Source organism: Condylura cristata, unplaced genomic scaffold (genome assembly GCF_000260355.1).
Source record: "Condylura cristata isolate star-nosed mole 26May11 unplaced genomic scaffold, ConCri1.0 scaffold00023, whole genome shotgun sequence".
Lineage (NCBI taxonomy): Eukaryota > Metazoa > Chordata > Mammalia > Eulipotyphla > Talpidae > Condylura > Condylura cristata.
Window position 1 is genome coordinate 24255399 of NW_004567124.1, and position 20244 is coordinate 24275642.

The window sequence follows — 20244 nt, forward strand, 5'->3', positions numbered from 1 at the left end:
TTTTTTTTTTTTGCCAAATTGCTTTAGGAAATAATTATATCAAATATGTTAAAAGCAGTAGTACATGTGAACTTGCAGAAATCTTTTAATAGAAACTTTTAAAGCAAAATCATTCAACTATTTAAAAAAACAAGTCTCCCATTGCTGTTGAAATATATTTTCTTGATTGTTCTTAGTGTTCCTGTTTCTGCTTATTTTAGAATGGTGAGTATGGAATACCTTTGTATTGTTACTTTGTCATCTTTGTAGGTAATAGGAACTTCAGATCTTTGACATATTACTTTGCCATAATATTTACTGACAGGACCAAGGTCTTTGACGTGATGAGTAGATTAAATTCTAAGAAGCCAAGATCAGAAAAGTATCACAATACTAATTAACTCAAACCAAAATAATGACTTGAGTTCACCTAACTAAGGATTTCTTGTGACTTGGAAGGTGCTACTAAAAGCTAGTAGCCGGTAGCCTTGAGAATGACATGGTACTCTTTCATTGAATACATTTCAGAGTCTATTTCAGTATATTTAGAGAAGAAAACAAAACCCACTAACAAACTTCTTTTTCCTCTGGTTTAGCCTGTGTATGCCTCTATCTTTACTTGCTAATTGCAATGAAGTATTTATGTGTCCTTTATCTTTACCTGTCCTTAATAAACTCTTAAGGACAAGGTCCATTTATCATACTTTATTATGTCTTTATTATGTACTCGGGACACAGATTTTCAATAAACATTCATTGAGATATAAAATGTTAGGAACAAAAGGGCTAAACCATAGAGCTGACAGTTAAAATTTAACTATTAAAATAACTTCAGGTTTTATCTTAATATCATCTTTTTGTACACATTCTGCTTAATGAAAATGTATGATCGTATTTTGGTTTTGAAACACAATTGCATTGAAAATACTTAGGCAGTACACTAAATATTCCCTTTTCAAGATTTAAACCAAAAGAGAATATAAATAGAAATCATAGAAATCAGGATTTCCAGCTTTTTTTCTTTTTATGTTAAAGGTCTTTTAGCCATTTTCTTTATAACAGAGATCTCTGAAAAGTTTTTAAAATTCCCACAGTTTGGATTAGGGCACTCCCTCTGGGTCGGGTCTTTAGCAGTCTCCTCCAACCTGTGAGCCCTAGGGATCTGCTTCCTTGGGTTTGTGGCCTGGCTCCTTGGGCACACAGTGCCCTCACCCAAAATACAGCCATAAAAATATTCTTGGTACAAGTGAGCTGTTTAGACAAGGCCCATCAGAATTTCTTTGTTAAGCTAAACAGTTTAGCTTACAGTCTTACAGATCTTTATGCATTTATAAAAAATGCACATATACATATTTACATGTTTAGGAGAAATGTTTATGTGTGGTATAAATAAGATCCTATTGTATGTTCTGTTTTGCAGTTTGTTTTTTAAGTTGACAGTATAATGTGGTGGTGCTTTATTGATATATATTAATATTTAACCCTTCCCCCTTTTTATACAATCATATCGTTTCCAATTTTCACTAATCATCAAATATTGGAATATATTATAATTATATACCTTTGTTTTTATATAAACAAGTGTATGAATTCAAGAATGCCTAAGGCAAGATTCTAAAGGTACATTTTCTAGATTGAAGGTTATGTGCATTTACAGTTTTGATTTATTTTTGATGTGTCTTTCTTTAATTGCTGCTCCAATTTACATTCCCATTAAAAGGATATGAGAACATTCTTTCTCTATGCCTGTCCCTAACTAACCAGTCTTTTTACTTTTTCTTGGCTTGCTTCATTTAGCATAATGCTTTTGAGAGCCATTCACTTATCAACAGTTTGTTCCTTTTTGTTACTGAGTATTATGTCATTGTAAAAGAGTGTCAGGATTTATCATCTGTTCACCAGCTAACCATTGTGTTATTTCCAACTTTTAAATAAAGCTGTTGTAAATACGAAAGTGCACGTTTTTGTGTGGGTACATATTTTAATTGCTCTTCAATAACCTAGGATTAGGATTGCTGGATCATAAGCTTAGTTTATTGTTAAACTTTAATAAAATCTGTTTTTTTTAATTTGTTTTATTATCATTGATATTTAAAATGTTTGTTATTAATTTACAAAATTTTTAAATGTCAACTTTGTGACTTACATTCATGGCATTCTCTGTTCTAAGTTTATGTGTTTACTTTTGATATATTTACATTTAAAGTAATTATAAATGAGTAGTTTTTTTAATATACTGTAAATATGAAGGAAGAAAATTTGATTTGTATGTTCTAATTTTTTTGGTGTGTTTTTTCCCCCCAGTGGGTACCTACTTATTAATAATTTTATAGTGTTTTCAGTTCTTTTTAACCATTTACTTTTTATTATTTAGTCCTATAGTTGTTAATATTATGTTACTTTCTCTTTTCCTTCACCCATTTTTTAGTTGTTCTGTTTCTGAGTGTCAGGTCACATAATGTTTATATTTTTCTGTACCCTCACCCTTCATTTGTTCTTAGTTCTAGTGTTAAATATATGTTCAACAGCTGTCTTTTTTCCTCATATTTCCCCAATCACCTTTTTCCTTTTTGTTAATGAAGCTCATCTTCTAGGCATTGATGAACTACAATTTGTGGGTCAGATCTGTCTCAGTACCTTTTTTTTTTTTTTTAATTATCCAAAAGCTTTACATGGCTTTTTATTTTTTTTAGATTGTTGGGGGGGAGGAACATTTCATGATGCTTAAAAATCTCATGACATTAAAATAATGCTCAGATAATAGTTATTTATTTCAAAAATAAAATTGAGATGTAGTCATAATCATTCATTTATGGCTGTTTCTGTTCTACAACATTATAATTGAGTAATTCAGCAAAGATTATATATCTTGCAAAGGTTAAAATATTTAACTTCTGTCCCATTATGCAGAAAGTTTGTGGGTCTCTGATCAAAGAACTTTCTGTAGAGTTCCCTAATTTCTGACATTTTCAAAATTGTACGCGATAGGTTGGCTGGAAATAATGTATATTTTGCATTTCTTTCCTTGAAAATGCTGCTGTGCTATTCTCTCATTTTATATGTTGTTATTGAAACATTTGGTACCAGTTGCCATTGTGTTATTTTAGCCTTTTACTTGAAGGCCCTCAGGACTTTTAAAAGTAAACTAACATAGTAGGATTTATTTTGGAGTTGACCATACTGAGTGACCTTCTTCTCAATTACTTGTGGGTACTTTTCAAAAATTCCTTTATTTTTAGGAAGTTTTCTCAAATTATAGTTTTAAATATTAGCTCTGTTCCATTATTTTGATTTTCTTCAGTGATTCCAGTTATACTATGTTAATTCTTTTATGTATGTCTTCTATTTCAACCCCTTTTTTTCTGTCCCTGTATTTCTTCATCTTGTTTTCATTCTCTTGACAGTTTTCCTGATTTATTTTAACACTTTTTGTTAATGTTTTATGTTTTTTGAGTTTATTATCTTGGACATTTTGATACTTAGAATTTATTGCTGGTATAATTATTTTTGTTTTCTATATTTTCCTCTGAATTCAAATTTTATTTTTTCCTTGTTTGTCCATTCTCCCCCTATTTTTTGTATTATTAAAAGTGGTTTAATCAGATTAATGTTTTCATATATTCACATGCTTCTTTAAGGCTTTGTGGTTTAGTGTGGAGCATTGTAATATTTTTTTTCACTGTTATGATGGTTCTTAGTCTTTAATTGTGTTATTTGCTCTTTGTGAGGCAATAGTTTGTTGTTGTTTTTTTAATGAAAACATTTATCTATTTACATCATTCTTCATTTTGTGCATTTTTTCATCTCGGTTGAAATCCCATGGACTTCCCACCACCAATTCACATGTGTGCCATCACCATTGTCTCATGCATTCTTCCCATACCTCCCCAGTTTTAATCCTATTCCCTTATCCACTCCTGTAAAATGTCTCTGGTTTACAGTTTTCCATTTTTCTCATTTTTTTCTTTATTCTAATTGTGTGTTTTTCCCCCGGTCTCTTATGTTCCTATGAGTGAAACCATCCAGTATTTTCTTTTTCTTTCTGGCTTATTTCACTAAGCATGATCCCTTCCCGCTCCATCCATGTTGCTGCAAAAGGCATGAGGTGTTTTTTTTTTTTTAATTATTGCTGAGTAATATTTCATTGTGTATATGTACCGTATCATTTTAATCCAGTTATCTATTTTTGGGTATTTGGTTTAATTCCACATCTTCCCTATTATAAATAGAGTAACAATAAACATGGGGGTGCAGATGTCTTTTGAATCAGTGTTTTTGTGTCCTTTTGGAAGACACCTAGGAGTGGGATTGCTGGTTCATATGGAAGCTCCATTTTTAGCAGTTTGAGAAACCTCCAAACAGCTGTCCATAGTAATTGGGCCAGATTGCATTCCCACAAGCAATGTAGATTTTGAGGGGTGCAGTGTTCAATAGATGTCTGTTAGACATCTATCAGGTCCTTGTTTAGTGCTTTAGTGTCCTTGCTTATTTTTTGTCTTGTGGACCTGTCCATTGTTGAGAGTGGTGTATTGGAAGTCTCGTACTATGTATGTATTTTTTTAATACACATTTTCATAGATGACAATAATTTCCTGATATATTTTGGTGCTCCTTCAGTTGATGCGTATATGTTGATGAATGTCATGTCTTCTGCTGTATTGTCCCCTTAATGATAATGTAGTGGACATCTGTGTCTCTTTTAACCTTTTTTCATTTGAAGTCTATTTTATCTGATACAAGAATTGCTGTTCCTGCCTTCTTTTTTGGTCCATTTGCTTGTAGGATTATTTCCATCCTTTTACTTTCTGTTTTTATCCTTGTAGTTAGATTGTTTCCTGGAGACAGCAGAAGGTCGGATTCTTTTTTTAAATCCAGCCTGCAACTGTGCAGCCAAATTTTATTGATGAATTTAAACCATTTACATTTAGAGTTAATATTGATACATTGGCACCTATATTTGCCATTTTGTTTGTCTTCTTGTGCTTTTATTCCTTGTTTTGATCTTATTCATCCCTCTGTTGGCTTTGGTTTATGGAGTTCTTGTAGTATTTTTTGGAGTGGGGGTTTTATCATGACAAAATTGTGGAATTTCTGTTTGTCTGAGAATGTCCTTATTGTTTCTTCAGAGAGGCAGGAGAGTGTCACAGAATAAAATATTCGTGGTTGGCATTTAATGTCTTGGAGTTCTTGAATATGTCCCTCATTTTCTTCTTGCCCATAGTGTCTGATGTCAGCCTGATTGGTTTTCCTTTATAAGTTATTTGTTTCTTCCCTCTTTTCAATCTCATTTTATCCTTGTCTTGGATTCTTGGAAGCTTTATTATTATGTGTCTTGCTGTATTTCTCCTTTCATCATAGTAGTTTAGTGTCCTTGCTTATTGTATGTCTATTTTCATCTCCTTCATACTTGGGAAGAGCTCTTCAATTATCTCTGTGAATATTTTCTTGATTCCTTGGCCTTTCTCCTCACATTCTGGAAGACCTGTAACTCTGATATTTCCTTTCCTTATGATGTCAGGTAGCTCTCAGTGTTTCTTCATTCCTTTTCCTTTTTCCCTTCTCTTTCTTTTTGTTTTAATTCTCTTTATTTCTGTGTCTTCGAGGGTGCTGGTTCATTCTTCCATTTCATCTATTCTGTTTTCACTGCTTTCTCCAGAATTGTTTATCTCCTCCAGTGGTCTTTTAATCTCCTGCATTCCTTTTATTTTCTTTTTTTAAGGTCTCATTTTCATTCTTCAGTTCATTGATTATTTGTCTCATATCATTATTTTCCTTTTCATCTTCTTTGTGTTTGTTAATCATGATTCTAAAATCTCTCTCTGACAGGCTGAGCAGTTCTATATCTTTGTTGATTTCTGGTGATTGATCTTTTTGTGGTGTAATTTTTCCCTGTGGGCTTGCTTGCGTACTTGTGTTTTTGCTTTCCCTGTCGCCTGTTTCCTAATGCTTTCTATGTGTTGAGACACTGTGTTGCTAGTATTGGTGAGCATTTCTTCTGGGTGCTTCTTCTAGGGTGGCCGAGGGCTGGTATTCAGACCAGGGCAACGACTAATGCACCAATTCTCCACAAAGGTGCTGTTGTTGTGAGTATGGTGGTGAGTTTGAGTGTCGTATCTGGTGACTCTCTCCCTCTGTGTTTCCACTGTTCTAAGGGGGGTTGGTGAGATTCCTAGCTTGTGATTGTGATTGGGGGATGCACATTCTTATTGGTGGTGGTAGTCCCTGTGTTGCCTGAAGTTGTTAATGGGGCTTTGTGGTCTTGTTGTCAGAGGCCCCATCCCTGGCCTGGTTTCCAATTCAGATAAGGTACTATGTGCTAGTAATGGCAGCTCTGCCATTGCCCAACTCCTCATGATCAGGTGCTGTGTGCGGCTTGTTACTGCAGGGTATCCCTGCCTGTTCCAGCGAGCTGCAGCCACACTCTGTCACTCTTCCAGCTAATGGCTAGGAGCTGAGTGCAGGCTATCATGCCCTGCCTGGCACCCAAGTTCCTGGGAAGCAAGAATGCAGGACTCCCTATTCGTGAGAGTCCCACCTGTTTCCCACCTGGTGGCCACACCCTGTCACACTTCTAGCTAATGGCTGGGAGCTGAGCACAGGCTGTCACAACCCACCAGGCACCCAAGGTCCTGGCACTCCATTCATGGCAGAGTCCCTCCTATTTCAGCAGCAGAGGTGCGCCCTGGCTAAGGTTAATGGTGGGTATTGTATGCTGGCTGCCACTCCCTGCCTGGCTTCCACTATCAGAGAATGGCTGCACAAGGCTGGAGTGTTGTGGCCCTGCCTCTGGCTGTGTCAGGGGACCAGGTGTTCCCACAGGCTGCAGCCAGGCCCCTGCCCTACTCCCAGTGGTGGCAAGAATGCTGAGTCTTATCCTTCCCACAGGTCTCCCCCTCATGGATCTGTAGTAGTACTACTTCCCCCCACGCAAATCAACCTGCCGACCTTTGTTTCTCCCTCTGGTGTTTTCAGATGTTTTTACCTTTTCCCAGTTGCAGTCAGGTTTTTTTTCTCCTCCTTTTCTTACCTTGGTCGAGGTGTTTGGGTTTGTAGGTGGGGGTGGGGGAACTGGATTCTGATGGATATCTCCCCCTCCTTTCTTTTTCTGTTGCTTTCACCTTCCTCCTTCTTCCCCTGACTTCGATCCTATTCAAAACATCTGAGTCTTGGCTGGAGTTTGCTGCAGTTTCTCCCTTAATAACTATATCCAAGAGAGAGCTTAACCCCAGTGACTCTTCATGGCCATTTTGGTGACCGGGAGGCGATAGTTTTATTTAAATATATTATACTTTATTCTGTTCTTTTTCTTTTCATGTTCAGGACTCACAAGCGCCCTCTTCTGTCAATGATGTCCTTTTGTATGTAATTTCTATGCAAATGATTGTGCTTGTAGTGGTAAAGTAAGGGAAGGATTTGCCATGTCTTGTTTCTCTCTTGTTTCTGTGGGGTCTTTATTCCTCCTTAAGTCCTCTACCACACCTTTAAGAGGTAACCACTTTTATTTTTTAAAAAAACATATTTGATTGTCTTACAAAAGCCATGGTTCTTTGAAGTTGCCACTTCTGGTCCTGATCATTTTCCCTGTGAACCACCAAACCCCAAACTGAGTTTAGAACTTTAACACTGACATTTCTCTTTTGTGTATGAATTTGTCTTTATTTCATTTCAATCCTGTATATCCATCTCTCTTTTATGGAGCACCTGAAGCTCCCCACTCTTATGTCTGCATTCACTGGCTTAAAGTGATAGGCAATGGTAAACTCTAGTGGAATAAGTCATTTGAAGGTTGTAGTAACTAACTCTTGGTCTCCTAGTAAAGATGCAGATACACATCACATGTTATTTTATTGTTCTCCTCCTTGTTAATTGTATGTTTTGGAGGGCAAGTTTTCAGGGAGATTCATTTATGTCGTTTGCTATCTGGATTAGTCTGTTTTAATTTTTTTAAGGAAAAATATGAATAAATTTTAGTTTTGCTTTGGGACATTAGTACTATGTAAGTGTCATTGCAGTGATTTAAAATTTTTTAAGGTATTTTTTATAAATTATTTATATCTTTTACATTATTGTGTATTTTCTATAAAATTCCCACCATCAGTTCACTCATGATCCATCACCATAGTCCCTTGTGCTCTTCTCTCCCCTCTTTTGATCCATTTTCTTGCCCTTCCTCTTATTTATGGTTGCCTGCTAGTTTTGTTTTATTGTTATTATTATTGTTATTATTATTATTATTGTTGTTGTTGTTATTTCTCCCCCCCATCCCTTATTTGGTTCCCCTATATTCCTCCTATAAGTGAAATCATTCAATATTTTTCTTTTTCCTTCTTACTTATTTCACTAAGCATGATCCCTTCAAGCTCTGTCCATGTTGCTATAAATGGCATGAGTTTATCTTTTTTTAAGACTGCTGAGTAGTATTCTATTGTGTATATGTACTGGGTCTTTTTGATCCAGTCATCTATTTTTGGGCATTTGTGTTGTTTCCATTATCTTACCAATTGTAAGATAGTGCTGCAGTAAACAAAAGAGTGCAGGTATCTTTTTGAATTAATGTTTTTATGTCCTTTGGATAGATTCCTAGAATGGATTTTCTGGGTTATATATGGTAGCTCCATTTTTAGTACTTTGAGAAACCTGCACACAGCTTTCCATAGTGGTTGAACCAGTTTGCATTCTCAATGTCAATGTAGGAGAGTTCCATTTTAAAAGTGTTTTTTTTTTTAACTTTTTTTTTATTAAAAAGTTTATTTTTACATCATTTTGCACATTTTTTTTTTCATCTCAATTGTAATCCCCACGGATTCCCCATCACCAAATCACCCCTGTAAAAGTGTTTTTAATCAGAAGACTTCATGCAAAGATTCTGGGTGTTGTAGATTATTTTTGCACACTTCAAAATCTGTCCTATATTAGTACAAAAAATTTTAAATAACATTTAAAAATTAGAATATGCAGCATTTATCAGTTTTGAAGGCTCATTTTTGTTATGACTAAGTATTCAAGATTTTTGCTCACTAATCAAAATGTTTTATTTTTAACAGTATTAGTTTATGATAATTTTGTGGGGACATAATTTCAGGAGGAATTAAGTAAGCCCTCAGCCAATGTAACAACCAGTTTATGCAATAGTAAAAAAAACAGATGTGCCTGTTGAGCAAGGGTAATGATTTGAAAATTTGTGAATTTAATGACACCAAAAACCTCTGACCCAAAGAAAGGTTGCCAAACAACATTTCTTGGCTCTGTCCTTGATAAGAATGGTCTCTTCAGCACTCAGCACAAGAGGAACATGTTTATATAACAAATGTTTTTAAAACCCTTAGTTTTTAGAGTCCAAATTGATGGTGACCACTGCTCCTTGAGACTCCACCCCTCCTGCAGCGTGCTGGCCATCTCTGGCAATGTAGCCTCTTGGGTTCAGCTGCTGCCAATACCAAATCACAGTGCTCGTTACCATTCTCCAGCATTCAAAATCTCATAGCAGGCCTATGCTTCTTGCTCTGATACTCATGTTTTGATTACATACTGGCCACCCATTATTAATTTGCAACCTGAGGGCATGTCCTTCATCCCATTTGCTCAGATTTCCTTGCTTCCATTCCCTAGCTCAGGAAGCAGTGATCTGGCCTTCAGAGACCTTCTGAAAAGACCATGTTCCCATTTGTTCTTGTTGCCAACTAGTAGTCACAGATAGAGACACAGCCTACTTGCATACAACTGTAATGGAAAGATCACAAAGTGGTTTTTAATATGTCTTAGTTTTTACTACATTAAAGGCAAAGTTGAATTATTGTGGAGAATTTATTATTTGAGTCTCCTTTATCATTCTTCCTTGTTTTGTAATACATTTTGAAATCAAGGCAAACTCACTTTTCAAATTTATCAGATGCATACTTCTACTGGAGGAGGATTTTGTGACTGTGGAGACACAGAGGCATGGAAAACTGGTCCTTTTTGTATAAATCACGAACCGGGAAGAGCAAGTGCTATGAAAGAGGTAAGAATAGTGATTTTTATTTTTATTGTAAATTGGATGCAATAGAAATAAATGTTCTGTGTATTGGTTAAATTAAATTCTGTTGATAATCCTGATTTTTATATTCTAATATTTAAATGTAAGGAGTTCTGTACTATTCAAGAGAAGTTAAGGATTTTATAGTTATTGTCTTTATTTCTCTAAAGATGAATCAATTCACAATTAAAAGATGGATTTATGAAACTTTTTGTTAAGCACTTTGATAAGAGTAAATAATATATAATACTATTACAAGTAAAAGTAATTATTGGTAGCTGGAAGCAGACTTTAATGAATTAGAAAAGAGTAGAATTGACACATAAATTCAATTAATTGCTTTTCTTTTAAAAAAAGTAATCAAATTGATTATTCACTGAACATCCTAATCAAGAAAAACAAATATCATTAAAAACAGTTGGAAAGAAGAATGGAGAAATAATCATAGAACCACAAATACAGAAGAATTATAAGAGTCTTCATATGGCTCTGCAAATACAGAAGGTGAATTGTTTGATCAGATAGCAAAAAAGTACCATAACTTATTTAAATAGAGAGAAAAGCTGGGTAATATGGCAAATCTGGGCCCTCCCTGGTGGCACAGTGAGTTAAAGCACAGCACTATGAAGCTATGGCAGCCACTTCAGCGTGAGTTCCATCCCCAGCTAGGGAGGTGACCCACATGGCACCGCAGACCTCTCCTGACCCGCCATTCCCATCAGCAGTGCATCTCAGTATATCTGCCTGTTCTGCTCCCCACTTTGTCTCTGGTTAATCCTTTCACCACCACTCCCCCCCAAAACCACTGGCCTGTCCCCAGTTCTGTATGCATAAATAAATTAATCTTTAAAAATCTATACAGGGCCCTCCCTGGTGGCACAGTGATTTAAAGTACAGCAATAAGAAGCTAAATCCACTTCAGCATGAGTTTGATCCCTGCCCCGGGAGTGATCCACATGACATAGCAGACCACTCCTGACTCGCCCGCTGCTCCCCTCAGCAGTGTACTTCGTCAGTTGGCCTGTTCTGCTCCCCACTCTGTCTCTGGTTAACCCTCTCACTGCCCCTGCACCTCTGGCCTGTACTTCAGTTCTATATACATAAATAAATAAATCTTAAAAAAATATGTATATGTGTATAGGGCCCTCCCTGGTGGTGCAGGGGGTTAAAGCACAATACTAAGAAGCTACAGCCACTTCTGCATGAGTTTAAGCCCTGCCAGCCCCAGAGGTGATCCCACATGGTGAGGCAGACCTCTCCTGACCCTCCCGCTGCTCCCCTCAGCAGTGTACTTCAACAATCTGCCTATTCTGCTCCCCACTCTGTCTCTGGTGAATCCTCTCACCACCCCTGCACTTCTGGCCTGTACCCCAGTTCTGTATATATAAATAAATCTTTAAAAAATGTTTTTAAATATGTATATTTGTATATATATGTATATGTGTGTGTATATATATATTTATATATATAAATGGACTTGCCATATATAAATATATATATATATATATAATTCTCTTAGATTTGAAGAAGGAAATCAGTGTTGGAGTTTATATTGTATATATATATATACTATATATATACACAATGTATATATATACATATATGTATATATATGTATATATTGTGTATATATATACATTATATATGTATATGTATTTATATATATGGCAAATCCATTTTCAGTCTCTTGAGAAACTCCAACACTGATTTCCTCCTCCAAATTTAAGAAAGTTCCTTTTCCTCACACCCTCACCAACACTTGTGTCTGGTCTTCTTGATATGATCTATTCTCAATGGTGTAAGGAAGTATCTCATTGTGGTTTTAATTTGCATTTCCTTGGTAAGTGATGGTGAACATATTTTTCATGTACCTGTTGGCCATTTGTATGTCTTCTTGACAAATTGTCTTTTTAGTTCTTCTCATTTTTGATCAGGTTACTTGTTTTCTTGTTGCTCTGTATGGGATCTTTGTAGTTCTTGGACATTAATCCCTGTCAGATGTGTGTTATGCAAATATTTTCTCCTATTCAATGGAGTACCTTTGTTTTACTGACAGTCTTCCCTGTGCAAAAGCCTTTTAATTAGATGTAGTTCCATTTGTTGAAAACAATGTAGTAGCATGTTTTGCCTATGTTTTCTTCCATGTATTTTGTGGTTTCCCTTCTTACATTCAAGTTTTTAATTCATTTTGAATTAACTTTTGTGTGTGGTAGGAAATAGCATTCTACTTTCACCATACAAAGTTTCAGGATAAAAAGACACCTTGCAAGCTGAACATAGATCTCAGGTTTAAAGCAGGAGAGGAGAAAAGAGAGGAGTCAAAACAGGGCAGAAGAGCACATGAAACTATGGTGATGAGTCATGGATGATATGGTGGTGGGAGAAGTATTGAGACTATACCTGATGAGAGAAATCAAGTAAAGTCAAGAAAATAAGTATTTTTAAAAATTCTAGATTCTTTCTTTTGCATGTGATTATCCAGTTTTTACCACACTACTCAACAAATATTTCTTGACACCTTTTAATAAATAATAGATTTCAGAAAATATAGTGGAGGAAAAGATACCATTCACTATAGCATCAAGCAAGATAAAGTACTTTAAAAATAATAAATAAATAATTTTTAAAAATTATTTCAAGATAATTTTAGACCTATTCACTGGTGAGCATGAAAGAAAAAATGTTAGTAGACATGCTTCATTCTTGAATTAGAAAATTCATTATCAAACAAATAATATTTTCCCCAAATTAATCTTTAATATATTTTCAATCAGAAGAACAGCCATTTAGAACCTGAAAAGTAACTCCAAATTCTGGAAAAGTAATTTGTAAGAATTACCAGAAAAAGCTTAAAAGAAGAGTTGTGAGCATGAGTAGGTTTAAAATGTAATGAAGAACTACAGTAATAAAAACAATGTGATTGTTAGTATAGGAATAAAGAGCAGATGATGGAATAGAAAAGAGAATGTAAACCCAAATTGGTAGTACTGTTAGGATTTCAGATTTGTGGGGTAACTGGTTACCAAATTGAGTAAAAAATATAGTTTGGCCAGTGCTAATATTAGATATATCCCAAATGTCTTTTCAAAGTTCATTGTAGGAAAGAAATTATAAGCTTATTAGAAGGAAATAAGTCAATTTTTTAAATAATCTTGAAGTAGATCAGCCTTTCTAAAATTCAGAAGTCATAACGAGGAAAAGCTTGATAAATTTATAATCTCTTTATAGCAAACAGGTAAATCATGAGATTAAAGACAAAGTGGAAAAAACATTGCAATATATGATGAAAGATACTGGTCTATTATTAAGAAACCCCAAATATTGTGCATTATGTGAGCTGTGAGACCATTCACATACGTAGTATATTCTGTTTCACAACACTGTAAATGGAAAACATCTGGGAGAGGTATTGTCTTTAGTAGAAGCAGAAGACCATATCTGCAGAGGACCTAAGTAAGGTGTCCTTAATCTCTGCTTTATAGACCTCCTAACTAGCTCTGTGACCCTGGCAAAGTTATTCAGCCTTTTTACAGTTTCGTTTCTTTATCTCTATGTTGGAGAAAATAATATTTGCTTTGCCGTGCTATGAGAATTAAATGAGATAGTACCTATGAAGTATTCAGCCTTAGAGTATACTTGGCATATTATAAGAACCCAGCTAGGGCCCTCCCAAGTGGCACAATAGGTTAATGACTATAAATCTCTCCACAGCCACCACAGCATGATCTTGATCCCTGGCCAGGGAGGTGACCCACATGTCTCCCCACTGCTCCCCTCAGCAGTGTACCTCGCCTCTTCTGCTCTGCACTCTGACTCTGTCTCTGGTGAATTCTATCATCAACCCTGCACCTCTGGTCTGTACTCCAGTTCAGTATGCGTAAATAAATAAATCTTAAAAAAAAAAAAAAAGAGAACCCAGCTAATGTTAGCTAATAATCAGCATCAGTATTATATCATTTTAATAATTATTATAATAAGTATTTAATAATTTAATAACCATCATCACATGCATTATATAATTTTATCTTCATTATTATTTTATCAGGTATGGATAGATGTGAAAACAGCTACATTTTACAGATGTGGAAACAGAGACTCAGTAAATGACTTGCCCAGGTTTAAATAGCTAGCCAGTGACAAGAATTGGGTCTGAAAAATCACATTTTTAGATTCTAGATTGCTGCAAAAATTTTAATCTGAAATTTGGAAATAAATTCAAATTTAGAAAAATTTGCAAAAATAGTAATAGTACAAATAATAGTCATACATTCTATCCCGAGTCACCTATTGTTAGCATTTTTCCCCATTAACTTTATCATTCAGCACTCTTTTTAGATTGTCTCATTTCTCTTCCTTTTATGTTAGATTATTATTTCATTTGGCAGATATTTTTTGAGCGCCTATGATTTGATTAAATGCACCAACTATCCATTACTTGAAACATTCTATCCAGTTTTTCAACCCATGCAATTCATCTCTTGTTTTTGTTTGAATTTCAGTTTCTTCCTCTAATATATTTTAAAGGATTTTAAAATATTTTGGCTTATAGTCAGAGAGTGCTTTGTAGCTTGATTTTTATATCCTATTCATTTTGTAACAAGGCATTCCAGAAGACTGTACTTTAGCTGAAGAATCCTTGGGAATTAATTTCGCTTACTGATTTTACAAAACTAGCCTTCTCATCCTCCTCCTCAGGTTTCTCTGGTCTGTTTTGGGTTTTTCTTTCTTTCTTATTTAAAGATTTATTTATTTATGCATACAAAACTGAGGTACAGGCCAGAGGTGTGGGGGTGAGAAGATTCCGCAGAGACAAGTGGGGAACAGCTAGAAGGAGGTACCCTGTTCTTTGCTGTTATATTATTAGACTACTCAAAAGGGCAGAGATGAAATACACTGCTGAGGGGAGCAGCAGGCAGGTGAGGAAAGTTCTGCTGCGCCATGTGGGTCAGCAACCTGGTGGGGTATAGAACGCATGCTGCAGAAGATACATGTGGAGAGCTTCATAGTACTGCACTTTAACCCAGTGCACCACCAGGAAGCACCCTGTTTTGGGTTTTTCCAAGTTACAGAGCATCAGAACAGTGGAAGTTAGTTCTGAACTGAATACATGTAGGATTTCTTTATATTATAATTAGACCTGAATATTCTGGAACTGACTCATGATCTAGAGGTAAGAAAAGGACACCTTATGTCTAGCATATTATTAGTTAACTCATCTGCCGACACAATTCTGTGTACTTAGCATTCTGTTTCATCCCTTCTTTGGTAAATGTGAAATCCGTACGTTGCCAGGTACATGGCATTGTGCTGGGCATAATGGAGATTTACCAAGTGTATATAGATATACACCATATTTTATTTATGCACTTACCAGTTGACATATATTTGGGTTGTTTCTATTTTGGGGACATATTAAATAATGCTGCTTTGAATATTTGTAAACTTTGTGTGGACATATGTTTACTCTTCTCTTGGATAGGGATATCTAGGAGTGGAATTGCTGGTTTGTATGGTAACTATGCTTAACATTTTGATCAACTATGAAGTCACTTTTCCAAAATGATTGCACTGCTTTCCAAAATAGCTAATTTATATTTAAACAAGCCTTTTATTTAAGGAGGTGGTATAAGTAATGAAAAGAATATTGTTTTTCTGTAGGGGTTAAAAGACCCAGGTCTTACCTTGCCCCTGGTTATTTTGATAGGCTTTTGACCTTAGATGGGTTCCTTTTCCTTTAAATGTCATTAATTCCCTGCCATTTTGCAGGGTAGCAATGAGAATCAATTGAGTAAATTACAAGAAAAGTTTTTGTTAGCTAGAAGGAGGTACCCTGTTCTTTGCTGTTATATTATTAGACTACTCAAAAGGGCAGAGATGACATTCATATAATTCTGCCTCCTTTCTGTCATCTGTTTTACCACCTTGGTCATAAGGAGTTAGTCTAAAGTAATTTGAATAACAATCCTCTTGACTTCAATTTGAGTTTGTTCCTAGAGAAATGTAATGATTTTATTAGAATATTTTGTATAAATTAATGACATTATCATCCTCACCCATTTATTTATGTATAGTGTTGTTAGAATGTTTTTCTATACTTTCTTACAGAATTTACGTTGTCCACTGACTGAAGAGGTAATTGCCCAAGCCAGGAAAATATTCCCTTCAGTGATAAAATACATTGTAGAAATGACTATCTGGGAAGAGGAAAAAGAGCTACCTCCTGAACTTCAGATAAGGTGGGGAAAGTTTTCAAAAGGAAGAAGTTACAGGATTGATTATCAAAATAAGTGTTATGCAAAATGAGTGTTACATGTTTTCATAGTTATTTACTATTTTATTGTCATCATAGTGAGTTTATAGAAAATTATTTCTTAGGAATACTTCCAAATACCTTTGTGTATGAGATGAACTGCTAGCTACTACATAGAAGTAAAGCTAAAAGAAGAGTCACTCAGGGGTTTCTAAGAGAAAGCATTTGAAGGGCCTTGTTCTAAATGATAGATGAGGACCTAGCATGCACTGATCCAGGTAGAAAAACAAATTGCCTCCTCTGGTGCTGGCCTAGACCAATCTCTTAGTTTCCCCGAGAGGTTTGTGAATAAAGACAAGCACATCAGAACAATGTGTCTCCCTTTAACCCAGGTCTTACCATCAAAAAAGTTTGATGGTACAAATGAAATAGCCCTTTGCCTTACATATTTGGTGTGTAGGATTACTTCAGTTGTATAGATTTAAACTTATTAGCCAAAATCAGCAGTTTCTAATAGTCTTAAGTCTTTCAGTGACACTAATATTTGCTCTTCACTTACAAAAAAAAGTGGGAATTTCACACCTGAAATGCAGTTTGGCCTTGAAGGAATTTTTCTGTTTAATTTTAGGAAATACACACAGTTGCACCACAAATCTAAATAAAGTTGTTCTTTGAGTTGACTCAGTTCTTTGGTTTATTTATTTTGGAAGGGTAGAGAATTAAGAATTTTAATTTATAAAAGCATTAAATATTACTGTCTTTATCCTTGCTGGGCCATAAGATGCAGGGAGGAAATAAGGGTCATTAGAAATTATGAAATTATGTCTACAAAAGTTTTGATTAAAAAAAAGTTTTAACAAATTTGTTGGAAAATATAATGCCAGCAATCTGCTATCCTAAAAAAAGAGGGTGGGGGGAGAGTTGCTTGAGTGTGATTGGGTATGTAGGCAACTCTAAACTGAAGATTCACAGATCTAAGTTTTTGTTCTTCTCACTGGTTATTGGCATTGTGATTATAGAGAAGTTTTTCTAAGACTCTTAGAAAATCTCAGTTATGACACTCAATTGAGTCTCTTGTAAAAATTTATTGTAAACAGTTTAAAACGTGTCAATAACATGACACTTATGTAGCCCATGACAGTTGTTTCCTCACCACTGACAAATATAGATAATTTCTCACCATTCACAAATATAGGTAATGCACTTTTTTAGAGTGATTAGACACACTGTCATCTCAGCAGAAAAATTTGAAGTGACCTGTCTAAAGTCCCTCGGTCAAATGATAGTGCTGGCACTTTCTCTCTCTCTCTCTCCACACACACACACACACACTAAAATGTACTATAAAACCAGTATCAGTTAAAATAAATTCAGTAACAATGTATTTGTAAAACCTTACTAAAAATCTTGCCTGCTTGAAGGTTCTGAGCAAGAAACCTGTCTTCTTTTGTAAGAGTGGGAGATTAGTGTAAGAATGATATTAAAGATCTGTTGCCACTAAATTATAATAATTTACTTCTGAGAGCAATAAGAAAAATTAGGGAAAAAACATAGAAAATACACTTTAATCAGAGTTTTTTAGCTGCCCCATACTGCACCACTTCAAATCATGTCCTATACCAGGGGTACTTTCCCATATATAGGAAATATATTGTGCTGTATCAGTATAGATGTTGTATGTTATTTTAGCCTATTCCATATATTTTTTTATTTGTGCTATTATCTGAATACTTGTATACATATACATCTTTTTTTTTTTAAACAGGGAGAAAAGTGAAAAGTATTATTGTGTCCTTTTTAATGATGAACACCATTCATATGACCACGTCATATACAGCCTGCAGAGAGCGCTTGACTGTGAGCTTGCAGAAGCACAGCTGCACACCACTGCTATAGACAAAGAGGTTCGTGGCTTTACTAGAAGTATGCTGTTATCTTAACATTGATTTTCTGAAGCCATTGTTGACTGTTGACTTTGCCAGGTGCCTTAGTATTATATTAAGTACAACCATCCTCTTCATTTCTTCCTTGTAGTCCTAGGAAAATTGGTTAAAACTTGAGTTTTCTGTGTTCAGTATAGTTTTAGGTAATTATTTGTAATTGTCTTCTTTAATTCTAAATAATTTGAACATTTCCAAATGCATTTGGCAGAAAGGAGTGAAGAATGTCGCTTCAATTTTGATCTAGCTTTATTGTTTTCAATTGAATGAATAAATGCATGAATTATGAATTATGGTTGTTTCTGAGATTTTATTATTAAAATTATTTTTAAGATAATAATTCTGTAATTCAGGTTTTACATATTATTATCAGGTATTTAGAAGGAATGTGTTCCTCACGTAAATAGAAGAAATATTAAACAGTATGGCATTACTTAATTAGTGTAGGACTTAAGGAATTGGTAGAAATGGACTATATTGTAGTAAGTAAAGAACTGACATTCTTGCCAAGCAGGAAATCCACCATGGTAAAGAATTTCTTTGCTGGTGATGTTGAAAGTTCTCAAACTTCTATTAAACATTTGTTTTTGTATTTTAGGTATTGCCCTTTTTACAACATTTAGGCAGTTGACAAATGATTAATAACTAAGCATTCATTAGGTCTTTGAAATATATTTCTTATTGAGATCATCATTCTGCTACTTAGTTCTCACTTTTATTTGTAACTAGGGTCGCCGGGCTGTGAAAGCAGGTGCTTTTGCTGCTTGCCAGGAAGCAAAGGAAGATATAAAGGTAATTTTTTTTAATTAGGAACAAAAGGAGAATTTTAAGAGGAATGTACAGTATAAGAACCCAAGTAGAACAATTATATTGTTGAAATGGTTTGGCATCCTAAATAAAAATGTAATTGTGCAGTTAGACACAGATTTGGAACTGTGAACTTTTATATGATTCCTTTTTTTGGAGAGTATGTTACTTAGTTAAAACAAAAAATTTTAACTATTTTTCTTTTTCAATATGTCTTTCATTTGTAGAGTCACTCAGAAAATGTCTCTCAACATCCACTTCATGTAGAAGTATTAAACTCTGAAGTTATGGCTCATCAGAAATTTGCTTTACGTCTTGGTTCCTGGATGAACAAAATTATGAGTTACTCAAGTAAGGATATAGCCTATTTTTTTATTTCACATAAAATGCTTTGTTTTTATAGTCACAAATTTCAAATTGTCATTGAGTAGAAAAATAAACCTTCCTGGGCCCTCCCTGGTGGCACAGCCAGTTAAGATACAGCACTTTGAAGCTTGCCCCAGTCACTACAACACAAGTTCAGTCCTCTGCCAGGGAGGTGACCCACATAGCATGACAGACCCCTCCTGTCCTGCCCCCTGCTCTCCTCAGCAGTTTACTTCAGTAGATTTGCCTGTTTGGCTTCCGGCTCTGTCACTGGTGAATCCTCTTACGGCCTGTTCTAGTCTGTATGCAAAAATAAAAAAAATCGTTAAAAAAATAAAAAATAAATCTTCCTTTGCTTGGTTTATACATTTTGATTAATTTTTAGAATTACATCTTAAGTTCCATAAATAATATTTTATTGACTCTTGATTCTTTGATGTTAACAGATTTATTCTTGACATCAAGTATGGGAAGATTAAATTTAGTTCATCATTTCATGTTACAGGAAAAGTATTTTTAAAAGGGCTACTACAAGAATAAAAATTATGTAACTTCTTTTGTTTATAGGTGACTTTAGACAGATCTTTTGCCAAGCATGCCTTAGGGAAGAACCAGGCTCTGAGAATCCCTGTCTCATAAGCAGGTTAATGCTTTGGGATGCAAAACTTTATAAAGGTGGGTATTTTGCTTAGGCTGCTTGCCATGATGCAAAGGAAGATTATGATTTTCCAGTGGAGCTATAATCTCTTGTTTTTTAAGAAACCAAGTAACTTTGGTTGACAAGATATTATGCTTTAAAGTTAACTATCAATATGTATTCTTCCATGTTAAAACCAAGAGATATTTTCTTTCATTTGAAGTACCTTCTCATTTAGTCAGGGTCAGTA

The 20244-nt window shown here is 34.8% G+C and overlaps 1 protein-coding gene across 1 annotated transcript in view; it reads left to right on the forward strand.

Moving 5' to 3' along the window:
• The window catches only part of UBR1 (ubiquitin protein ligase E3 component n-recognin 1), a 124891-nt gene that overhangs the window by 21508 nt on the left and 83139 nt on the right, over window positions 1–20244 (forward strand). The window contains exons 4-9 of the mRNA XM_004687871.2: window positions 9869–9979; window positions 16100–16230; window positions 18010–18148; window positions 18914–18976; window positions 19219–19342; window positions 19925–20032. Coding sequence (XP_004687928.1) covers window positions 9869–9979; window positions 16100–16230; window positions 18010–18148; window positions 18914–18976; window positions 19219–19342; window positions 19925–20032 — 676 coding nt within the window. The remainder of the gene's footprint in view (window positions 1–9868; window positions 9980–16099; window positions 16231–18009; window positions 18149–18913; window positions 18977–19218; window positions 19343–19924; window positions 20033–20244) is intronic.